This window comes from Camellia sinensis, chromosome 15 (assembly GCF_055761805.1).
Source record: "Camellia sinensis isolate YWXY chromosome 15, ASM5576180v1, whole genome shotgun sequence".
Lineage (NCBI taxonomy): Eukaryota > Viridiplantae > Streptophyta > Magnoliopsida > Ericales > Theaceae > Camellia > Camellia sinensis.
Window position 1 is genome coordinate 18,015,291 of NC_138975.1, and position 17,954 is coordinate 18,033,244.

Genomic DNA, 17,954 nt, shown 5'->3' on the forward strand with positions numbered 1-17,954 from the left:
TAAATAAGTTTTGAAATGTTCTGTCCCATGTACGTTATCACAGCTCATTGGACCTTGTCTATTTTGTATTATTGCTTCTGCAGCCCCTTATTATTTACTAATCTGTTCAGAGGCCTTTGGTAATCCACGGATTACTGGCCGGTTACGGTGCTAAATCTACAAGGGTGGGTTTAGGTCGTAACAAAAAGCCTCCGAATTCGGAGCCCCATTCGCGCTGGTTACGTTTGGCCCGAATAAGACTCCGGATTCGGAGCGCCTTTCGTACATGTCGTGATTGGCCAAAAAAAAACAAAAAACAAAAAAGCCTCCGAATTTCGAGCCCCATTCGTGTAGGTCACGTTTGGGCCGAATAAGACTCTGGATTCGAAGCGCCCTTCGTGCATATTGCGATTGGCCAAGACAAAAAGCCTTCGAATTCAGAGCCCCATCCGTGTAGGTCATGTTTGGGCCAAATAAGACTCCGAATTCGGAGCGTCCTTCGTGGAATTCCCGATTGGCCAAGACAAGCCTTCGAATACGGAGCCCTGTCCGTGGTCTCGTTTGGGCCGAATAAAAACTCCGGATTCGGAGCGCCTCGTAAGCTGTTACAACACGCGGTGAAAATTGAAACATTCAAGCATTCAGAAATGTTTCATTAAATTGATTTCAAGCATTTAGAAATATTTCATTAAATTGATCAACTGGCACAAGCTGTATAAACATAAGTTGACACATGCAAGCATTCAAAATGAAGTGAGTTCTTAAATCAATTGATTCGCACAAAGTGTATTAATACAAGTTGAAATATGCTAACATTTGAAATAGAGCGTCTTATTAATTTAGAAAATAAATACATAATTCGCACTCAATCTACATATGATCATTACAAGGTTTGCCTTTATTCGGCGGCTCCCTCATCATCACTCTTCTTAACTTCGAAAGCGGAAAAGGGGAAATCATCTCGCTGGTATAGCGGCGATGCTGAATTCACACCTACTGCCTGAAGAGCCTCAACTTCCTAAAGTGCCTTGATCCAACCGTGCTTAAATCCACGATTTTCACATCGGCAAACTTCCTCGGCGAGTTTCTCCTTGGTCTTCTCTATTCTAACCTTTCGGCCTTCATGAAAGCCTTTTTCATAGGCCCTAGACTTTGCAGTCTCAATCGCAAACATGCTAGCCGTGTCCCGATCGGCAATGGCATGACTTATTAGCCTCTGGGTCACCCTCTCTCCCACAACCGGGTTAGGATGGCTGGCCGATTGAGACTCGACAGACTTGATTTTCCTTAGTTCATGCTCGGCCTTCTCCGTGCGAGCTTTTAAGTTCCGAATGCGTTCATCTCTCTGTTCTATATCTCGTCGAGCGGCGGGAAGATGCATACCGATTTCATAAGTGGTGTACAGCCCCTTCACCGCCCCATGAATGCGTTTACGAAACACTTCGAAATCCTGCCGACCTACCATCGCCAATTGGACTTCAGGTGGAAAAATCGATCGAGCGAACTCGACTGCCACATTTGGATCACGAACGATTGAATCAGCCTCTATCATTGGTCTATTCTCCACGAAGACCGCAAAACTCAATGGACGCGGTGTCACATCAGATTCCCTTCCAGAACGAGGCGTGGCTGCTTGTCCCTCCTAGGCGACCTACTTCGACGGCAAGGAGATTGACGTCTCTCCCGGTCCCTCGAAGTCCTACTTCCCGTGCGCATAGGTTCGCCACTTCAATTCATATCTCCTTCCAGCTCAGCCAATGTTCTCACCTCTCCTCTGCTTCAAGTCTATTTGACATTCGCACTTGTTTAACCTTCCTCAACGAACTGGACTGAATTACTGACTCTGAGCATATAAATAGGACCTTCATGCACGAAGTACACACCCCACTTATTCCCTACGGGGGCAGCACCTCCGAGGTGATCTCATTAATACTAAAACCTCAATAGCCCGACGCCGATTGAGTCATGTGCCCTAACCATCCCATGAACCTCTGTTATTCGGCGTTCTAGTTCATGAACTAGTTGAGGCAAGGGCAGAGTCATCAATCTAGTCGGCTTAAGTGCCCTAGCCGCTCCATGAATTGATTTATCAGTACAATAATCACAAGTTCATTTTATTCGGCTTTCCAGTTCATGAACCAGCTGGGCAAGGGCAGATTCGTCTATCTAATCGGCGTATTTGCCCCAGCTGCCCCATGAATCTCAGTTATTCGGCATTCTAGTTCATGAACCAGCTGGGGCATGGGTAGATTCATCAATCTAGTCGGCTTAAGTGCCCCAGCCGTTTCATGAATCGATTTATCAATACAATATTCATGAGTTCATTTTATTTGGCTTTCCAGTTCATGAACCAGCTGGGCAATGGCAGATTCGTCAATCTAATCGGCGTATTTGCCCCAGCTGCCCCATGAACCTCTGTTATTCAGCGTTCTAGTTCATGAACCAGCTGGGGCAAGGGCAGATTCATCAATCTAGTTGGCTTAAGTGCCCCAGCCTCTCCATGAATCGATTTATCAGTATAATATTCATGAGTTCATTTTATTCGACTTTCCAGTTCATGAACCAGATAGGCAAGGGTAGATTCGTCAATATAATCGGCGTATTTGTCCCAGCCGCCCCATGAACCTCTGTTATTCGGCGTTTTAGTTCATGAACTAGCTGGGGCAAGGGCAAATTTATCAATCTAGTCGGCTTAGGTGCCCCAGCCGCTCCATGAATCGATTTATCAGTACAATATTCATGAGTTCATTTTATTTGGCTTTCCAGTTCATGAACCAGCTGGGGCAAGGGCAGATTCATCAATCTAATCGGCTTATGTACCATAGCCGCCCCATGAACTGATCTATCAGCACCCCATGAATTCATTTTATTCAGATTCATCAATCAAATTCATTAATATAATTGGCTAATAAGTTTGCTGTCTTACGTAGTCTTGACATTTTGTTCTAACTGTTGATTCTCTTAATTATGTACTCATATAACAAACAGTATAAGCAATAACTTGGGAGCATAGAAAATTTTCATTTATAAATTGGGTGTTAACAGCGAACATTTTACACATGAAAATCGGTTGACATCCAAAAAAGATGAAAATTTACTAACAAAAAACTGTGCATCATTCCTCAGGGTCAGACGCCAGCGGGTCAACGTCTACCTGCTCGTATGGAATCGGCTGTGCCAACGTCACATTCGCAGTAGCGAGGGCTTTGACCCAGCCGTGTTTGAAGCCCCGATTCTCAAACTTCGGCACTTCATCTGCGTAGCTTTCTAAGGCGGCCTCTTGCCCAGCTTGGAACGCTTTGGAAGTCTTAGTGTCGGCCTTTTCCCTTGCCTTCTTTGATTTCTCCAAGTCGGTTTCCAGCTTGGTGATTGCCTTCTGGGCTAACTTAAGCGCCTCCTCACTGGCCTTTGCCTTTTCTTCGGCGGCAAGCTTTAACTGATTGAAATTTCTAGCTCGCTCGGCCTCCGAGTCGGCTCTGGCGGGTTCCACCGTTACTTGCGCTGCCTCAGAATCGGCCATTTGAGAGACCGCCACAACCTTGTTTTGTTCATTTTCAATTTCGACTTTCAACAGGCCGATCTGTTCTATGGCGTCGTGTTGACGGTGGCCGATCTCGGCTATCCTGCCCACCGCCTATAAAACAAAGAAACAACAAACAAATAATTAGAAAAATATTTACAAACGTGCATGCATGAAGACGAAAGATTGCAGATAAGACAAGTAACGTACTGATATGGCCGACTGAGTGGCCAAAACAATTAGCATCAGATCTGGCTCCGTTCAAAATACGACTCTATCGACCTGCAAGGATATCGAGGAGGCCATGCTCAAGGCCATAGCCGGGTCCCTCAAAGTCGAGGAGTCTGAGGAAATTGGTATATTTCTGACCCTTGGTTGAATCGTGAATGGAAGGACCAAATCTGATTCTTCAACTCGGGGTCGTTTATCGCTTTGGTCCTCTTCGTACTCGGCCTCTCGATCGGTGGGGCGCTTTGTGCCCATTTGTTCATCTTCGTTGGCCTGCCCCACCTGCTCCATCTTGGCCATTTCAGGGTGAGTCGTCTCTTCGGCAATAACCGGAGGAGTAGACTCAGCGACCATGGCCTGTGTAGACTTAGCGACTGCGGCGGGTGGAGTTTCTGATCGGACGGCCTCGGCCCTCCGCCTGGCGGCAATCCTCTCGGCGTTCTTCTTCCGCGCAAGTTGCGAAAGTGATTCCCCAACCATATCCTCTGGATAAGCGCCGGGAAGATCTCATAAGTTTGTAAAAATGTCTTCAAAGATGTCCCCTAGGCCAGATGTGGATGGAGGGTCAGACAAATTCAGTCCAATCTCCTCAAACGCCAAATTAAGGGCTTCGTCTACCTCGGTTCCCAATTGGTCTGGTTTCCTTGGCGATCTGATCGACTACTTGTTCTTCTGCATGTTTCGAAGCGGAGGCTTCTAAACCGATCTCCTTCAGACTTTTAAAGCTGGGAAAGATGAGGGCTGTAAGATGATCTTCGCCTCTTGGAACTGAAATATGGTTTGTTGCCAAAAACGTTGCGTAGAACAGCGCGTAGTGCAAGAGAATATGAGTCGCCCTTCCTTGCTTCTGAAGATTTGGACGGCCAACGAATTGCAGAGCGATTTTAATATCAGCAAGTACAGCGTCGTCGGCCGAAACCAACACTTTCTTTAACTCGTTACCTGCGCAAACAAAACAGTAAGTACATGAAAGAAGAGCCGAATACACATGTGGAAATATAAGCAACTAGAATGAGCTATACAGTCACCTGGATCGCCTTTTCGCCTTGGCACGGGATTTAGGCGATCTTCACTCTCACTGAATTCCCAGTTGCCTTGAAAAACGACCATTACGTTGTCAACACGCTTGCCAGAGCTGGCAAGCATGGTCACTAAATGATGATCGATGTCCTTGGGCCTAAGAAAATAGCGTCCTAGACGGCCAGTGGACTTGGCAAAGACATAGTAATGCCGAATTGCAAGAATGCCTAGGTTCATCCTAAGACGACGATTTAACTCTATGATCCCCATTATGATGCGAAAAAAATTCACGTTAGCCTGGGAAGGGATTAGGCCCCAATGTCGAAAGACGGCTCTAAAAAACGGATGAAGGGGAAAACGGACGCCGTCTTCAACAATCAATAGGAGAGGAAAGATGATTGTGCTTTCATCGGTCCTTTGCATATCGGTGGTGCTATCTTCCACGAGTGACAGATGAATGTCATCGATGATGGAACAATGGCGTCGGAAGCTAGAAATCTGATCCGCAGAAAGGAGTGCTTTCAAATTTTTTGCCATCGTAGCCAGCCTAAGGATTATGCAAAACTAATAGTAAATAAGAAAATGGTATTGGGAGTGAAAGATAAGAGAACTTACAGGGAGCGGAAGGGATAATGAGAGACAGAAGAGAGTTGCAGAGGTCGCGAGGTGGAGGAGTTGTACTAGAAGGAGAACCAAAAAATCTTGAGTATTTAAAGTATACATTCAAAGAGACAAAGTTTTAAACCACATTAAATGGAGGAAGCGTATGAAGAGACGGGAACTTGTAATGATGACTAGAAAACGTGTGTGTTTTGACACGCTTCGGAATGAGGTTAACCGCCGAATTTTTGCCTTTTCAAGATTGATACCAAACACGTCGACTAAACAGAGTTAGTGAGGTGTTCGGAGGGCGATTGTGGTAGCTGAATAAAAGCAGACGCAGATAGGCAGTGTATATTTTCCCAATCGGTGTATAGTATGCACTCGGCCCCGCCCCTGACGTTTCAGATACCGAATAAGTTGAGCAGGGGGTCGATTAAAAGTTGGAATACGGCATAATTGGGGGGGCCGAGTGAATAAGTACATGACAGATCAAGAGCGGGCCCTGCCTAGAAGACCAGGAGCGTATATAAATAGAAGAACGACGAACAAGAAGAGATATGTGAGAATTAGTACGCTTAACTTAAGACATACGCAATCAAGAGAGCATACATTGACTTATCCGTCGGAGTGCTAATTCCGGCACCCCCCACCGGAGTGTTCATTCTTTTTCACGCTACCAGCTAAGGATCTCGAGCGTCCCATTGGATCCAAAGAGTATTTCCAAACTACCTTACCCACAGATAGTATCTCGGAACTAGGTTTCTTATCAAATGCAGTTCTGAAACAAGGCAGACTGGGAGGTTTTTTTTTTTTTTAACTAAAAGAGTTACACACAAACCCTCATAGGGAACTAGGAAGAGCATCAATCCTAACAATTTTAGAGAGAACCATTGGGGGGTTTGAAACCCAACCTACAGGAAGGTCATTATGGACAAAGGCTTGTGCTACCCAATAGACAGCCCTATTGTTGGTTTTGTTATTCCATCTCAACTGTAGATAGGTAGACTGGGAGTTTGAATTTGGAATTTGCTTTTTGGGTCTTCCGCTTGGTCAACCACCAGAACAATGGTGTTTTTTTTTTTTTTTTTGTGTGGCAAATGGCACCTGTTATTTGGAAAAAAAAAATAGAAATTTGTTTTTATTTTTTTTAAAACAAAAGTAATATATTTTTTTATATTTTAATTCAAAAATATTTTTAAAAAGTAATTCAAACCAAATATACAATAAAAGTTATTTTAAATCAGTAATTGAATATTTATTTTGGAAAAAAATTATTTCCTTTGTAATATTTTCAATTAAAAAAATTGATTAATGTTATTTTTTGTTAATAATTTTTTTTATTGAATTTTAAAAAGAGTTTGGTTATAAATGTTTCTCAGAATTTTCAATAGAGTTTCGAGTAATGTGTTTGGTTATGAGTTATAACAGTTTGAATTAAGTTTTGAAAGAAAAATGTTTGGAACCTCTAATTTAGAGTGATGCACCCACTGCCACTGTCAGTCATGTGTCTTGATTTTTTTTTTTCACCTTTTCCACCTCATTAGAGGTGTGTTTAGAGATGTGTTTTTAGAGGTCTCTAGAATTGTTGGTTTTGAAAACTCTTTCAAAAACTTATAACCAAACAAATTTTTTTATTTCACATGTCACATCAAATATTCAAAACTCAATTCAACACTCAATTCAAAATTCAATTCAAAACTTTTTTCAAAACTCATAACCAAACAAATTTTCTACATTCAAATCATAATTCCAAAACTCACAAACTCAAAATACAACCCTATTCTCAAATCATATTTAGAAAATTCTACCAAACGCTACCTCAATTTTTTTTGTTTTTTATTTTTTACATTTTTAGTGAATTTTTTACATCACATATGGAGCTGATGTGTTAGTAACGTGGCAGATTCTGTTAGTTTTTTGGATGAAAGTTAGTCTAGGAATAAAGTGGGAATGATTGCAAATATAAAGGGTCAAAGTGGGATAAATTGCAAACATGAATGGCCAAAGTGGGAAGGATTGCAAACATGAAGGATTAAAGTGAGAAAAAGTAAACTTAAAGGGCCAACGTGGAAATTGGGCAAAACTTTAGGGGGCAAATTGTAATTTACTCATAATCTAAATGACCATTCTACCATTGTTGACTTTTTGACTTTAAATTTTTTAACTTTTGGGTAGTTGAATTCAAATAGCAAAATAATAATTTTTCCCTCTAGACTTTCCTCACAGGCTTTCTCAAATAATATAGAATTTTTAACTTTTTTAGTAACTTTTTAGCTTTTATAAGTTATTATAAACAAAACTATTTAGAATATCTTAATATTTTCATCAAATTGAAAATAGTCGTACCTTTCATCAATTTATTGTTCATAATTGTTAGAGATGCAGGACATATACCATTACTAGATGACCTGCTAATTGTTCTCGATCGATTACCTCATAGTAAAAATCTATAAAAAAATTTATATTAACTGGTCAGCCGGACATACCTAATTGTCTCAAATGGTTTAACAAATCAAATTTTTATTTAAATTTTAAGATAAATTATAAACGCATTCTCTAAGATTTATTTAAATTACAAATTAACCCTTGTGATTTTAGAAATTACATTATACTCCTAAAGTTTCTAATTTCATAATAAATAGGTATTTTTATTAATAAATCATTAAATTAATTAACAGTTTTTAATAATATTAAAATATTATTTCAATTAATAATTCAAAATTTTTTATTATTGTATAATTAAACAATTAAAAATTTTACTTTTTTATTAATTTTGTTAAATAAAATTTTTTGATAGAAAAATATTTATAATTTTTTAAATTATATTAAATAATTATATTTTAAACAAATATTAAAATATATTTGTAATTTGTCCTAAATTTTAATGACAAAAAAGGTTTAAAATAAGGTTAAAATGGGAGATGCTCTAGTAAATCACCTCTGGTACTCAAAAGGCTTTCAAACGTCGAAGTTCGCGGTCATCATCTTCACATAAATCTCCTGAAAATCAATCAATAAACCACTGTAACCAAAACACTCTTTCTCTCTCATGCAAGTCTCAGACATGCGAGCTCTCCGAACCCTCTATGCCCACAAACACCTCCGCATTCTTCGTTCACAGAAACCCCCCTCATTTCCCACTCTAATCTCATCTAAATCATTTCCCCAAAACCCTAAATTTTCCCTCCAAAGAACCCTCTACTCAACCCCTCATCTTCTCTGCAACGAATCGACCAGTTCAAATTCTTGGGCTACTCTCAATAGTCCAAGAACCGAATCAAAATCCAGTGTGACCACCGTTTACGATCCAGTCTCGGGGAGTCTCGTCACAAGTAGAGGGTCAAAACGAAACAACAACGATGGAGAATCGGAGTTGAGCAATGGAGATGAAGATGTGTCGAAGAGGAGTCATGGGGATGTTCGGAGAGGGAATTTGGGAGGTGGGTCTGAGAAGAGGTTGGGATTTGGGGAGATTTTGGTGAATAAGAAGAAGGGGAAGAGTAAGGAGCAATGGGTTTGTTCGGATTGTGGGCATTCGGATGGACAGTGGTGGGGTTCGTGTAGGGCTTGTAATAGCGTGGGCACTGTTAAGAAGTTTACGGAAGTGGAGTCTGATGGGGGGAAGGGAAGTGGGTTTGAGGTTTCAAACAATGTGGTAAAGTCTTGGTTGCCGACGCTGTCGGGAGAGGTGGTGCCGATGAGATTGACGGATGTGAATCGGGGGATTAATCAGCTTAATTGGCGAATTCCATTGTGAGTTTTCACTGTCTTGTTGGAGCTCTTAATTCATGTTTTCGTTTGGTTGAAAAAAGAAAATATTTTTCATAGAAAACGTTTTTATATGTTTAGTTTCCTTCTTGAAACTAATAAACTAATGACATTAGTGGTGGTGAAAGTGGTGGCAGCGGGTTGAAGATGGAGGTGGGGAGGCGTTTGGGGGCGGCGGCGGCGGCAACTGCTGTAATGGTGTGGTGGTAGCGGCGGTGGAGGTGGAGGTGATAATGTGGTAGCATTGGTGACTTTAATTCAGAAAACGTGAAGAATATTTTATGATTAAATAAACTTGTTTCTGCTCCCTTGTTTTCAGAGGTAGAAAGGTAAAATGGATAGTCAGGATTAATGGTGAGGAAATTGTTTGGAAGGGAATTGATAATGAGGAGATTAAATTAAATTGTGTTTGTTTTGATGATAGTTGTTAATTTGGGTTGTTAAATTATTATCCTATAAAAGAAATATAAAATATTAAAACAAATAAAATTATAATTTTTACTTAACAAAAAATACAAAAATATTAAACATTAATGTTAAAAAAAATGCCTAACATGTAAATAAAAAAACAAAAAAACTATCACCACCTTTTCCTAAACAAAAAATGCCTAACATGTTAATCTCATGGGATTAATTTCCTAATACTATCTCCACCTTTTCCATCTTAATCCCAACACTAAGGCCCATCCTAATCTCATGAGATTATGAATCCCTCTCCATCTCTCAAAACAAATACAACATATAGTGGGTCCTACTTCCGTCTCAATCCCAATCCCATTTTTATCTCTCAAAACAAACGGGGCCTCTATTGGCTATAAAGAATATTTTTTTTTGTTGATTTTTGTTTTCCGTTATACCAACTGCCGTGCCCAAACAAACAGAGCATTAGTCTGTACATTAATCTTATATGTTACTGAAATTACAGGTGTTAGTAACTAATCCATGAATGTGATGTTTAAACACCCTGCATTAGTGGATTGTTGTTTGTTAGTTGTTACCCAAACACATTGATTGACTATTGTGTTCAAGCTGGTTGGCTTAGAAAATTGAACTCCCTAAAGGGGTGGGGGGAAGGAATAACAAATATAGATAGCATATCTTGTGTTTAGGAGACTATTGGGGTCTGTTGAGTTCTTGTCAGATGAACTATGAGATAATTGTCCCATCATAGGAAGAACCGGCATAGAATAAAAAGGGAAATCCTCATGGCATGCTCTTGAGGTTGATTTAGTCTATACATTGCTTATTTTAGGAGATACATCGTCATTTTTTCAATTATATTGTATGGACTGTTTATATCTGGTATGCTTGATGCTTAGGTCTGGACTATTTGGATCTGAAGTTGCTAGAGTGCTTGGTGGTGGTCTTGTTCCAGGTATAATTTTTCTTCAGCTCTCTGGAGATGTCTGAGGATCTTGGCAGGAAACTTTATAGCCTATGAGTTAGGCTGCATCTTTCTCCTATAATATTTTTAAAATTTCCTCGGCATGCACTTCTTTTGTTCTGCACTTTCCAACACTACAAGTTAGAATCAACAATGCATTGGAGTGTTTAATTTCGATTTGCTATGATAATTCCATGTTAGACATTAAGTTGGATTTTAAATATTCTATTATGTTGTGATGTTTGCTGGGTTTTGTAGGTTGTTTGGTTTTGGTTGGTGGTGATCCTGGTGTTGGCAAGAGTACATTGTTGTTGCAGGTATGATTTGGTTCAAGGATTGAAGTGGTCACTTCGAGATATATAATGTGGGCATATTTATGGTTTTGTTCCATTAACTGGCTTTTGAATAGATTTTCTTTTCTTTGTTGAACTTGTTGTCTTTCACTCTCTCTCTCTCTTTCCCGATAAATCTATGCTGATGTCACATCTTACTTTTGAATGGAAGATTGCTGCAATAATAGCAGAAGGGCGTGATTTTGGTGCACCAACTCCGGTTGTTTATGTTTCTGGTGAAGAGGTTAGTGTTTATTAAGCCACATAAAAAAATGATTGAGCCTGCAGTTAAAGCTACTTATTTCATAAATCCATATTCATTTTTCAACTTACTTGCTTGTCCTGTCTTTCCATTAGATATAATTTTTTTTCCCCTTTTGATGAGTGAAGTATTGACTGAAAGCATCAAAGCAGGGGCGCCATTCGTATACAATTTACAAACACAAACACCTTTCCTTGTTGACCATTGTCCTTTTCTTATTTTTTTTATTTTTCTTTTTATAGTAAGGGAGTGTGTGGACGCTGTTGAAAATTTGATTATAATCCTTCTTTTATTTAATTTTGACAACTTTATTTTGTTGTTCAAATCATCCAATTTCATTCTACTTGGGGGGGAAGGAGAGGACCAAAAAGAAAAATGAGGACTTAACTTCTTCCATGATACTTCATTTGTTTATCTTCCTAATGGCAGAGTGTTGAACAAATTGGAAACAGAGCTGATCGACTGAGGATTGGAACGGAAGAACTTTTCTTATATTCAAGTACTGATATTGAGGTGCATGATTCTGGACATATCTGCTTTGGTCAATGATCACGCCAATTTACCTTCTGCGGCACTAAAACGTGTGACTCAAATTTTATCAGAATAATATTTTTGCTGAGAATTATGTCTTCTAATGTAGTCTAGTGACTCTAGTGTCAGTAATTGCATATTGAAGTGCATGCTTGTGTTGCTCTCTTTCTCTCTCTCAAATTCTTTTTTATTGAGTCAACATTGATTATCATTTCATGGCTGTTGAACAGATGTTTAGTTAAATCCAAAAGAAAATTTTCTTAGGACTTTTTAGGTGGGGCTTCCCAAGTGCCTGTTTTTAACTAGTAGAATTTGTTGGTGATATATTAACGATGTAATGTATTTGTGTACCTGTAAGTTTATTGTAATGCAATTTAAGGCAGACAGATGTGTTATAACTTAGTTTGCTGGGGAGACAAAGTTTCATTTAGTGGAGTTGAAACAATACTTATTAAATGAAACATATTCATGCTAACTTATGCCCGTAAATGTGACTATGGCATATTAGTCCTCAAAATATTTACTTTTCTAAGTATTGTTTGATGCCTTCTTTCAGGACATATTGGGGAAAATTTTTCTTCTCTCCCCTCGGGTTTTAATTGTTGATTCCATTCAAACAGTTTATCTGAAAGGAGTGACTGGAAGCCCTGGAGGAATTTTCCAGGTTTGACTATTTTTTGAATACTTTAGCAGCTGCTACTTTTGATTGGAAAAGCAGTTTTTAGTTTGGGAGATTATCATTTTTGGATGCTTCAATTTTGATCATTTGGGTAAAAAGCTATGCTAAGTTATATTTACTCTATAAGTCACTTTCGTTTTGCATCTATGTTAATTCCCTAGTTTAGGTTGTTTATACAGTAACAAAGGTTTTCTTTGTAAGAATAGCAGTTTTTCCTCTTTTATCTTGATGGCCTGAAATGGTGCCATTCTCAGTTAAACTGTATTTTAAAATAGAATCAACTGTACAATATTTAGCTCATGTAATCTAGTAGTTTATTATGCCTAGACTGACTTGATATTTGACAGGTGAAAGAATGCACATCAGCATTGCTGCGTTTTGCGAAGAAGACAAACATTCCTGTTCTTTTGGTGAGTGTACAGTTTTGAAATCTGAGTGCTTTATTTATTTTTGTCCAATGTTTTAGAGTTCATAACTTGATTTGGCTTAGGTTAGACTTAAATTTTCTCAATTTCTGATGTTAAAATTAAAATATGCTCACTGTTTCATTGTGCACTGACATGTTGCCTCTTTCAACAGTAAAATTTTAAAATGTTGAAATTGTTGGGAGTATTTAATTTTTCCTTACTGTTAATTAAATTATTTCTATTTTACATGCGTTTTTTTGTTTATGTTACGTGACTCTGCTAAATTTGTGAAGTAGCCATGTCAAATGCTCAAGACTTTGGTAAGGGTGTGAGATGTAAGAAATATAAAATTTAACCATGTTCCAGTTTCCGTTGATATGAGAATAAGATGAATTCGACATTCGTCACATATTAGCACCTAACATCCTTACTGAGTCTACTTATCAAAAAAAAAATGCACCCCCTAGTTGAGTCCATTTAACATAGTCTTTTGCCTCTTCTTGTTTACAAAATTGACCAGCTTCATCACATCTTGTTTCTGTTCATTTCTACTTCTTGTTTCTAATGATGCTACTTGTCATGTATTGGTGCAGGACGTTGCCTTTCTATGAAAATTTTAGGCTGTCCTATAACTAGGTTTAAGCCGCAAAGGTTTTAATTTTAAAGGTTTATGGTTAAGAGGGTTAAATTAAGCATAAGGGTGGATTAAAAGATTATATTGGTTGAGGTTTAGGTCTGTTTGGGTGATGTAGAATAGTAGGGAAAAAAGAGATCAGAATGCTCAACAGCAACCTATTTATAGACTAAGATTTGTGGGAATGAGGAACCTATTTAAGACTTAAGATTTGTTTTCTTGTTATGTTGTATAGTCGGATCTGGAGGGGGTTAGACCTAACCTACAGTAATACTTGGATTGTGTTGACGTTTTAGTTTTTACATTTCCTGCAATATATATATATATATATATATATCAGTGGTTTTAAAGGCTCAAGGTGCACTAAGGCGACGAAGGTCTCTTGGGGCTTAAGCGTAAGGCGAGGCACGAACTTTATTGAAGTAAGATGCACACTACACTATTAGTAAAAAATAGATAAATTAACATAGACAATTCATGGTCTCAGTGTAATGTGTGGTGAATTAATTATTTGTACCTTTTTCTCTTAACGGAGATTGAGACTCAAAATTGAAATGGAGGAGAAAAAACATTGAAGAAGAGAATAAAAAAGACGTGGTTGCAAAAAAACACATAGACAAAAGAAGACCTTTTTCTCCTAACAGAGACTGAGACTGAGACTCAAAATTGAAATGGAGGAGAAACAACATTGAAGAAGAGAGAGAAAAAGCAGAGACATGGTTGCAAAAAAACACACAGACAGAAGAAGAAGAAGAAGACAACATCAAAGAAGCAAAAAAAAAAAAAAAAGACAAAAAAAATACAGCAGCGAAGGGGAAGGAGAAGGAGAAGGAGACAACATCAAAGAAGCAACAAAAAACAAAAAAAGACAAAAAAAATACAGCAGCGAAGGGGAAGAAGGACCGAGCTTAGAAGAAGAAGCAAAAAAAAAAAAAAAAAACATAAAAAGAGAGCAGTGAAAAAAAAAAAAAAGCAGCGAAGAAGAAGAAGAAAAAGAACTCACCTGGTTGAATCGAGCTGAAGAACTCAGACACTGTTGGCACATAAATTTCAACTAAATTTATGACACGTATGGAGTCTATGATAGGAAGGTTGTAGGTAATCACTTCCTAAAAAAAGATCAATGTGATCCGTTGAAATACATAAATAAAACGATGTTGCATCTCAACAACGTTATTCAAGATACTCAAGTGACACGTGGAGCCTACGAAAGATGACACCTGTAGAGCCTACAGGAAGGACACCACACAGGATGAAACCCCAAAGATCAATCCGGTTAATCAGATATACGATTAATTAGATAGCACTATTATTCAAAATTCAAATAGACGCTATCATTCAATTTGAAATTCAAATTGAAGATGAAGCATTCTTATCACCTGATGGCCCTCCATAAATATAAGGACCATCACACAAGAGGCGGGGATCAGAAAATCAGAAGTGAAAAGATCAGAGAGAGAGAGAGAGAGAGAGAAATTGAGAGCTAAAAAAATCATTACAAGAAAGAAGAAGAGAAGCCTAGAGAATTTGAGAGCCTACGCTAATGGCGATGAATAGGTAAAGGGTTCCAAACCCAAGAATTGTATTTTGTATTTGAGGGTTCAAAACCCATAACAACCTCAATAAATATTTATTTTATTTTCTTAAATTGTCTTTTGTTGTTTATTTTGTTCTTCATTAATCGGATGTTTCATTTGTATAAAATGTGTAATTAACGATCTGAAATACAGATCGGAAATAAGAACTTGCAATTCAAATAATCAACACTGTTTAGTCCAAAAACTAAACAGTAGACATTTGTAACATAAAATTTTGAAATGTGTTGAAATACTTCGTGTTTTAAAATTTGTGTCTACAAATTCTGGCACACCCAGTGGGACTTATTTCTCCTCCCATCTTTTGAAGAATAAAAATATATATATATATAGTTGAAACTTACTGATATATTCTTTTGTTATAGGAATGCTGAAGCAACTGTCAGGAGACAAACCTACAATCCAGTGGTTCTGAAATCACCAAGGGTGGAGATAGCACCCATCACCCATGGGGCTCCGGAGCGAATGCTCTTGGCTGTCCCAAAGGTAGAACCAGCGAAATCCTGGAAAGATGCACTTCTTTCCCCTATCACCCAAGGGGCTCCGGAGCAAAAGCTCTTGGCTGTCCCGAAGGTAACTGGTGTGACGAAGAAAGTCACACTTCTCCAGAAAGTTGAAAGTTTGAGAAAGATTACCGAAGATTATGTAAAAGCGTCAAAGCAGTACGCAACCGTGAGGGCCATAGCTCGAACGAAGAGCTTTCTAATTCAGGCAAAGGAGGCTAATCAATTTGCAATTACGACTTTTGTTGCAGCTTCAACGGGGGTAACAAAAAATGTTGTGGCCTAACTACTCAAAAAGGTAGAAGACTCCATTAAAATGGTGGAGTCTGCCCAGAAGAAAGCCTCTGCTGAAAACATGGCCATCATTAGGGCCATTGGGAGGAGGGTGATGAGCCAAACTCTTGTTGATGGAAAAAAGACCCTTGTTGTTAAAAAAACAGTTTTGGCCTACGAACCGATAGTTCTGTTCAGAGCACAAAATCGGTCAAACCAAATCTCAGTCAATTCTTAGGAGCCAAAGGAACACTCGTTGGCTCGACATGGTTCGAATGAGGAACACCCGTTGGCCCGACAAGGTTCGAATAAGGAACACCTGTTGGCCCGACGGGATTTGAATTAACATCAATTGATCCGTTCTAAAAATGTAGGGATTGTTCATAAGGAATTTGCAGAAACGCAAACGGTTCCGTCTTTGCCCCTAGGGGCTTGACTTGATATGTCATCCGGTCCAGTTTTGAAAAGACAAAGGCGAAGAAGAAATAAGGCATTAAAGAAACTGGAACTAAGAACAGTGGCAACAAATATTATAGGAGCTATTGAAAGGGCTCTCTCAAAAGATGAACCCCAAAAACAAATTGAAAGTCCTGTCTGTTAGCATATTATATTAGCCGAAAGTGTTTGGCATATTATATTAGCCGAAAGTGAGTAGGGTCTGTAATCATTTTATACCCTCAGGGATCATCTTGTAATTGTTTTCTTTGTAAACCCTAATCTTCATTTATAAATAAGGGGTGATCTTCTATCATACCCTAAGCTGGTTACCCAAGCTTCATGGTATCAGAGCTACACCTCTAGGGTTAGGGTTCAAAAAAACGTACCTAGTTGGATCATCTACTGGGTCGATCTTCAGTCACTGTTGTCACGTTGCTTCGTCTTCATCAACCGGTTGGACCATCTGCTTCGTCTTCGTTCTTCGTCTTCGTTCTTCTCCTCTGCTCGTCGATCTCCTCAGCTCGTCGTCGTCTTCCTCAGCTCCTCAGCCCCTCTGCTCGTCACTCGTCCAGCTCCTCCAGACGTTCGTCACTCGTCTTCCTCACCCCTCATCGTCGTCGTCACTCGTCGTCCTCACTGTGGTATGATCTCAGACCTAGTGTATATATAAATATATATATGTATTAATATATATATAAAACTAGCCTGATATATATATATTTATATTTATATATAAATCCATGTATATATCCTGATATCAATTTATATATATAAAAAAAAAAAAAAAAACCGAAAAAAAAAAAAAAAATGGTTTCTTAAATTTTGTTATATCTTTATAGTGGTCATTGTGCCTGTTATATCATTACCACCTTCCAGGTTTGTGATTGCTACTAGTTTTGTTGCGGGTTCGGTAGTATTGTATCCATGACAGATTCCACCAGTGCGTCCCCTTCTTCTCAAACACCAAAGAGTGAAAGTCCCATTCTACCTACTACCATGACTGAGAACCCCAACCCTAGTCTGAAAATCACCACCTCTCTATTTAATGGTCAAAACTACCTAGCATGGTCTCAAAGCTTGACTATGTTTTTGAAGAGCAGAGGGAAGATGGGATATGTTGATGGCAGGATACAGGCACCTAGTACCACTGACTCAGGTTATGACCAATGGGAGATTACCAACTCTTTAATTATGAGTTGGCTTATACATTCGATGGTTCCAGAACTTGGTGAGGGCTACTTATCTATGGAGACTGCCCAGGACGTTTGGGAGGCTGTGGCTAATACCTATTCCCGCAAAGGGAATTTTTCACAGGCATTTGAGTTGCGCCGCTCTATTGAGAGCTCACTTCAGGGGGAGCAGACTGTTCTTCAGTACTTCACTTTCCTCACCAACGGCTGGAAACGCCTTGATCACCTGGAAGACTATAAGCCCGTTTGCCTTACTGATTCTGTCGGGTACAAGAAGTTCATCTCACGGGAACGGGTCTTTAAATTTTTGGCCGGCCTAAATGTAGAGTATGATCCAGTTAGGGGTCGAGTTCTGAGTATGGATACTCTTCCTTCACTTCAGGAGGCATTTTCTTATGTACAAAATGAGGAGAGTCGCCGGTCTGCTATGATGTCCCCTGTCTCTACTGATCGTTCCGCATTACTGTCTACTCCTCGAGATGGCCTCAGCCTGCCTCATCCGTCTGCTGCTAAGGAGTCTGTATTCTGTGATTATTGCAAGAAGCCGCGGCATACTCGTGAGACGTGTTGGAAGCTTCATGGGACTCCATCTGGGGGTCGCGGTGATC

The 17,954-nt window shown here is 39.1% G+C and overlaps 1 protein-coding gene across 1 annotated transcript in view; it reads left to right on the forward strand.

Moving 5' to 3' along the window:
* The first annotated feature begins 8,276 nt into the window (after positions 1-8,276).
* LOC114268618 (DNA repair protein RadA-like protein) overlaps positions 8,277-17,954 on the forward strand; it is a 34,943-nt gene continuing 25,265 nt past the window's right edge. The window contains exons 1-7 of the mRNA XM_082910207.1: positions 8,277-9,103; positions 10,438-10,493; positions 10,761-10,819; positions 11,007-11,078; positions 11,526-11,609; positions 12,184-12,291; positions 12,654-12,716. Of these exons, the coding sequence (XP_082766333.1) occupies positions 8,400-9,103; positions 10,438-10,493; positions 10,761-10,819; positions 11,007-11,078; positions 11,526-11,609; positions 12,184-12,291; positions 12,654-12,716 (1,146 nt within the window). The 5' untranslated portion in view covers positions 8,277-8,399. The remainder of the gene's footprint in view (positions 9,104-10,437; positions 10,494-10,760; positions 10,820-11,006; positions 11,079-11,525; positions 11,610-12,183; positions 12,292-12,653; positions 12,717-17,954) is intronic.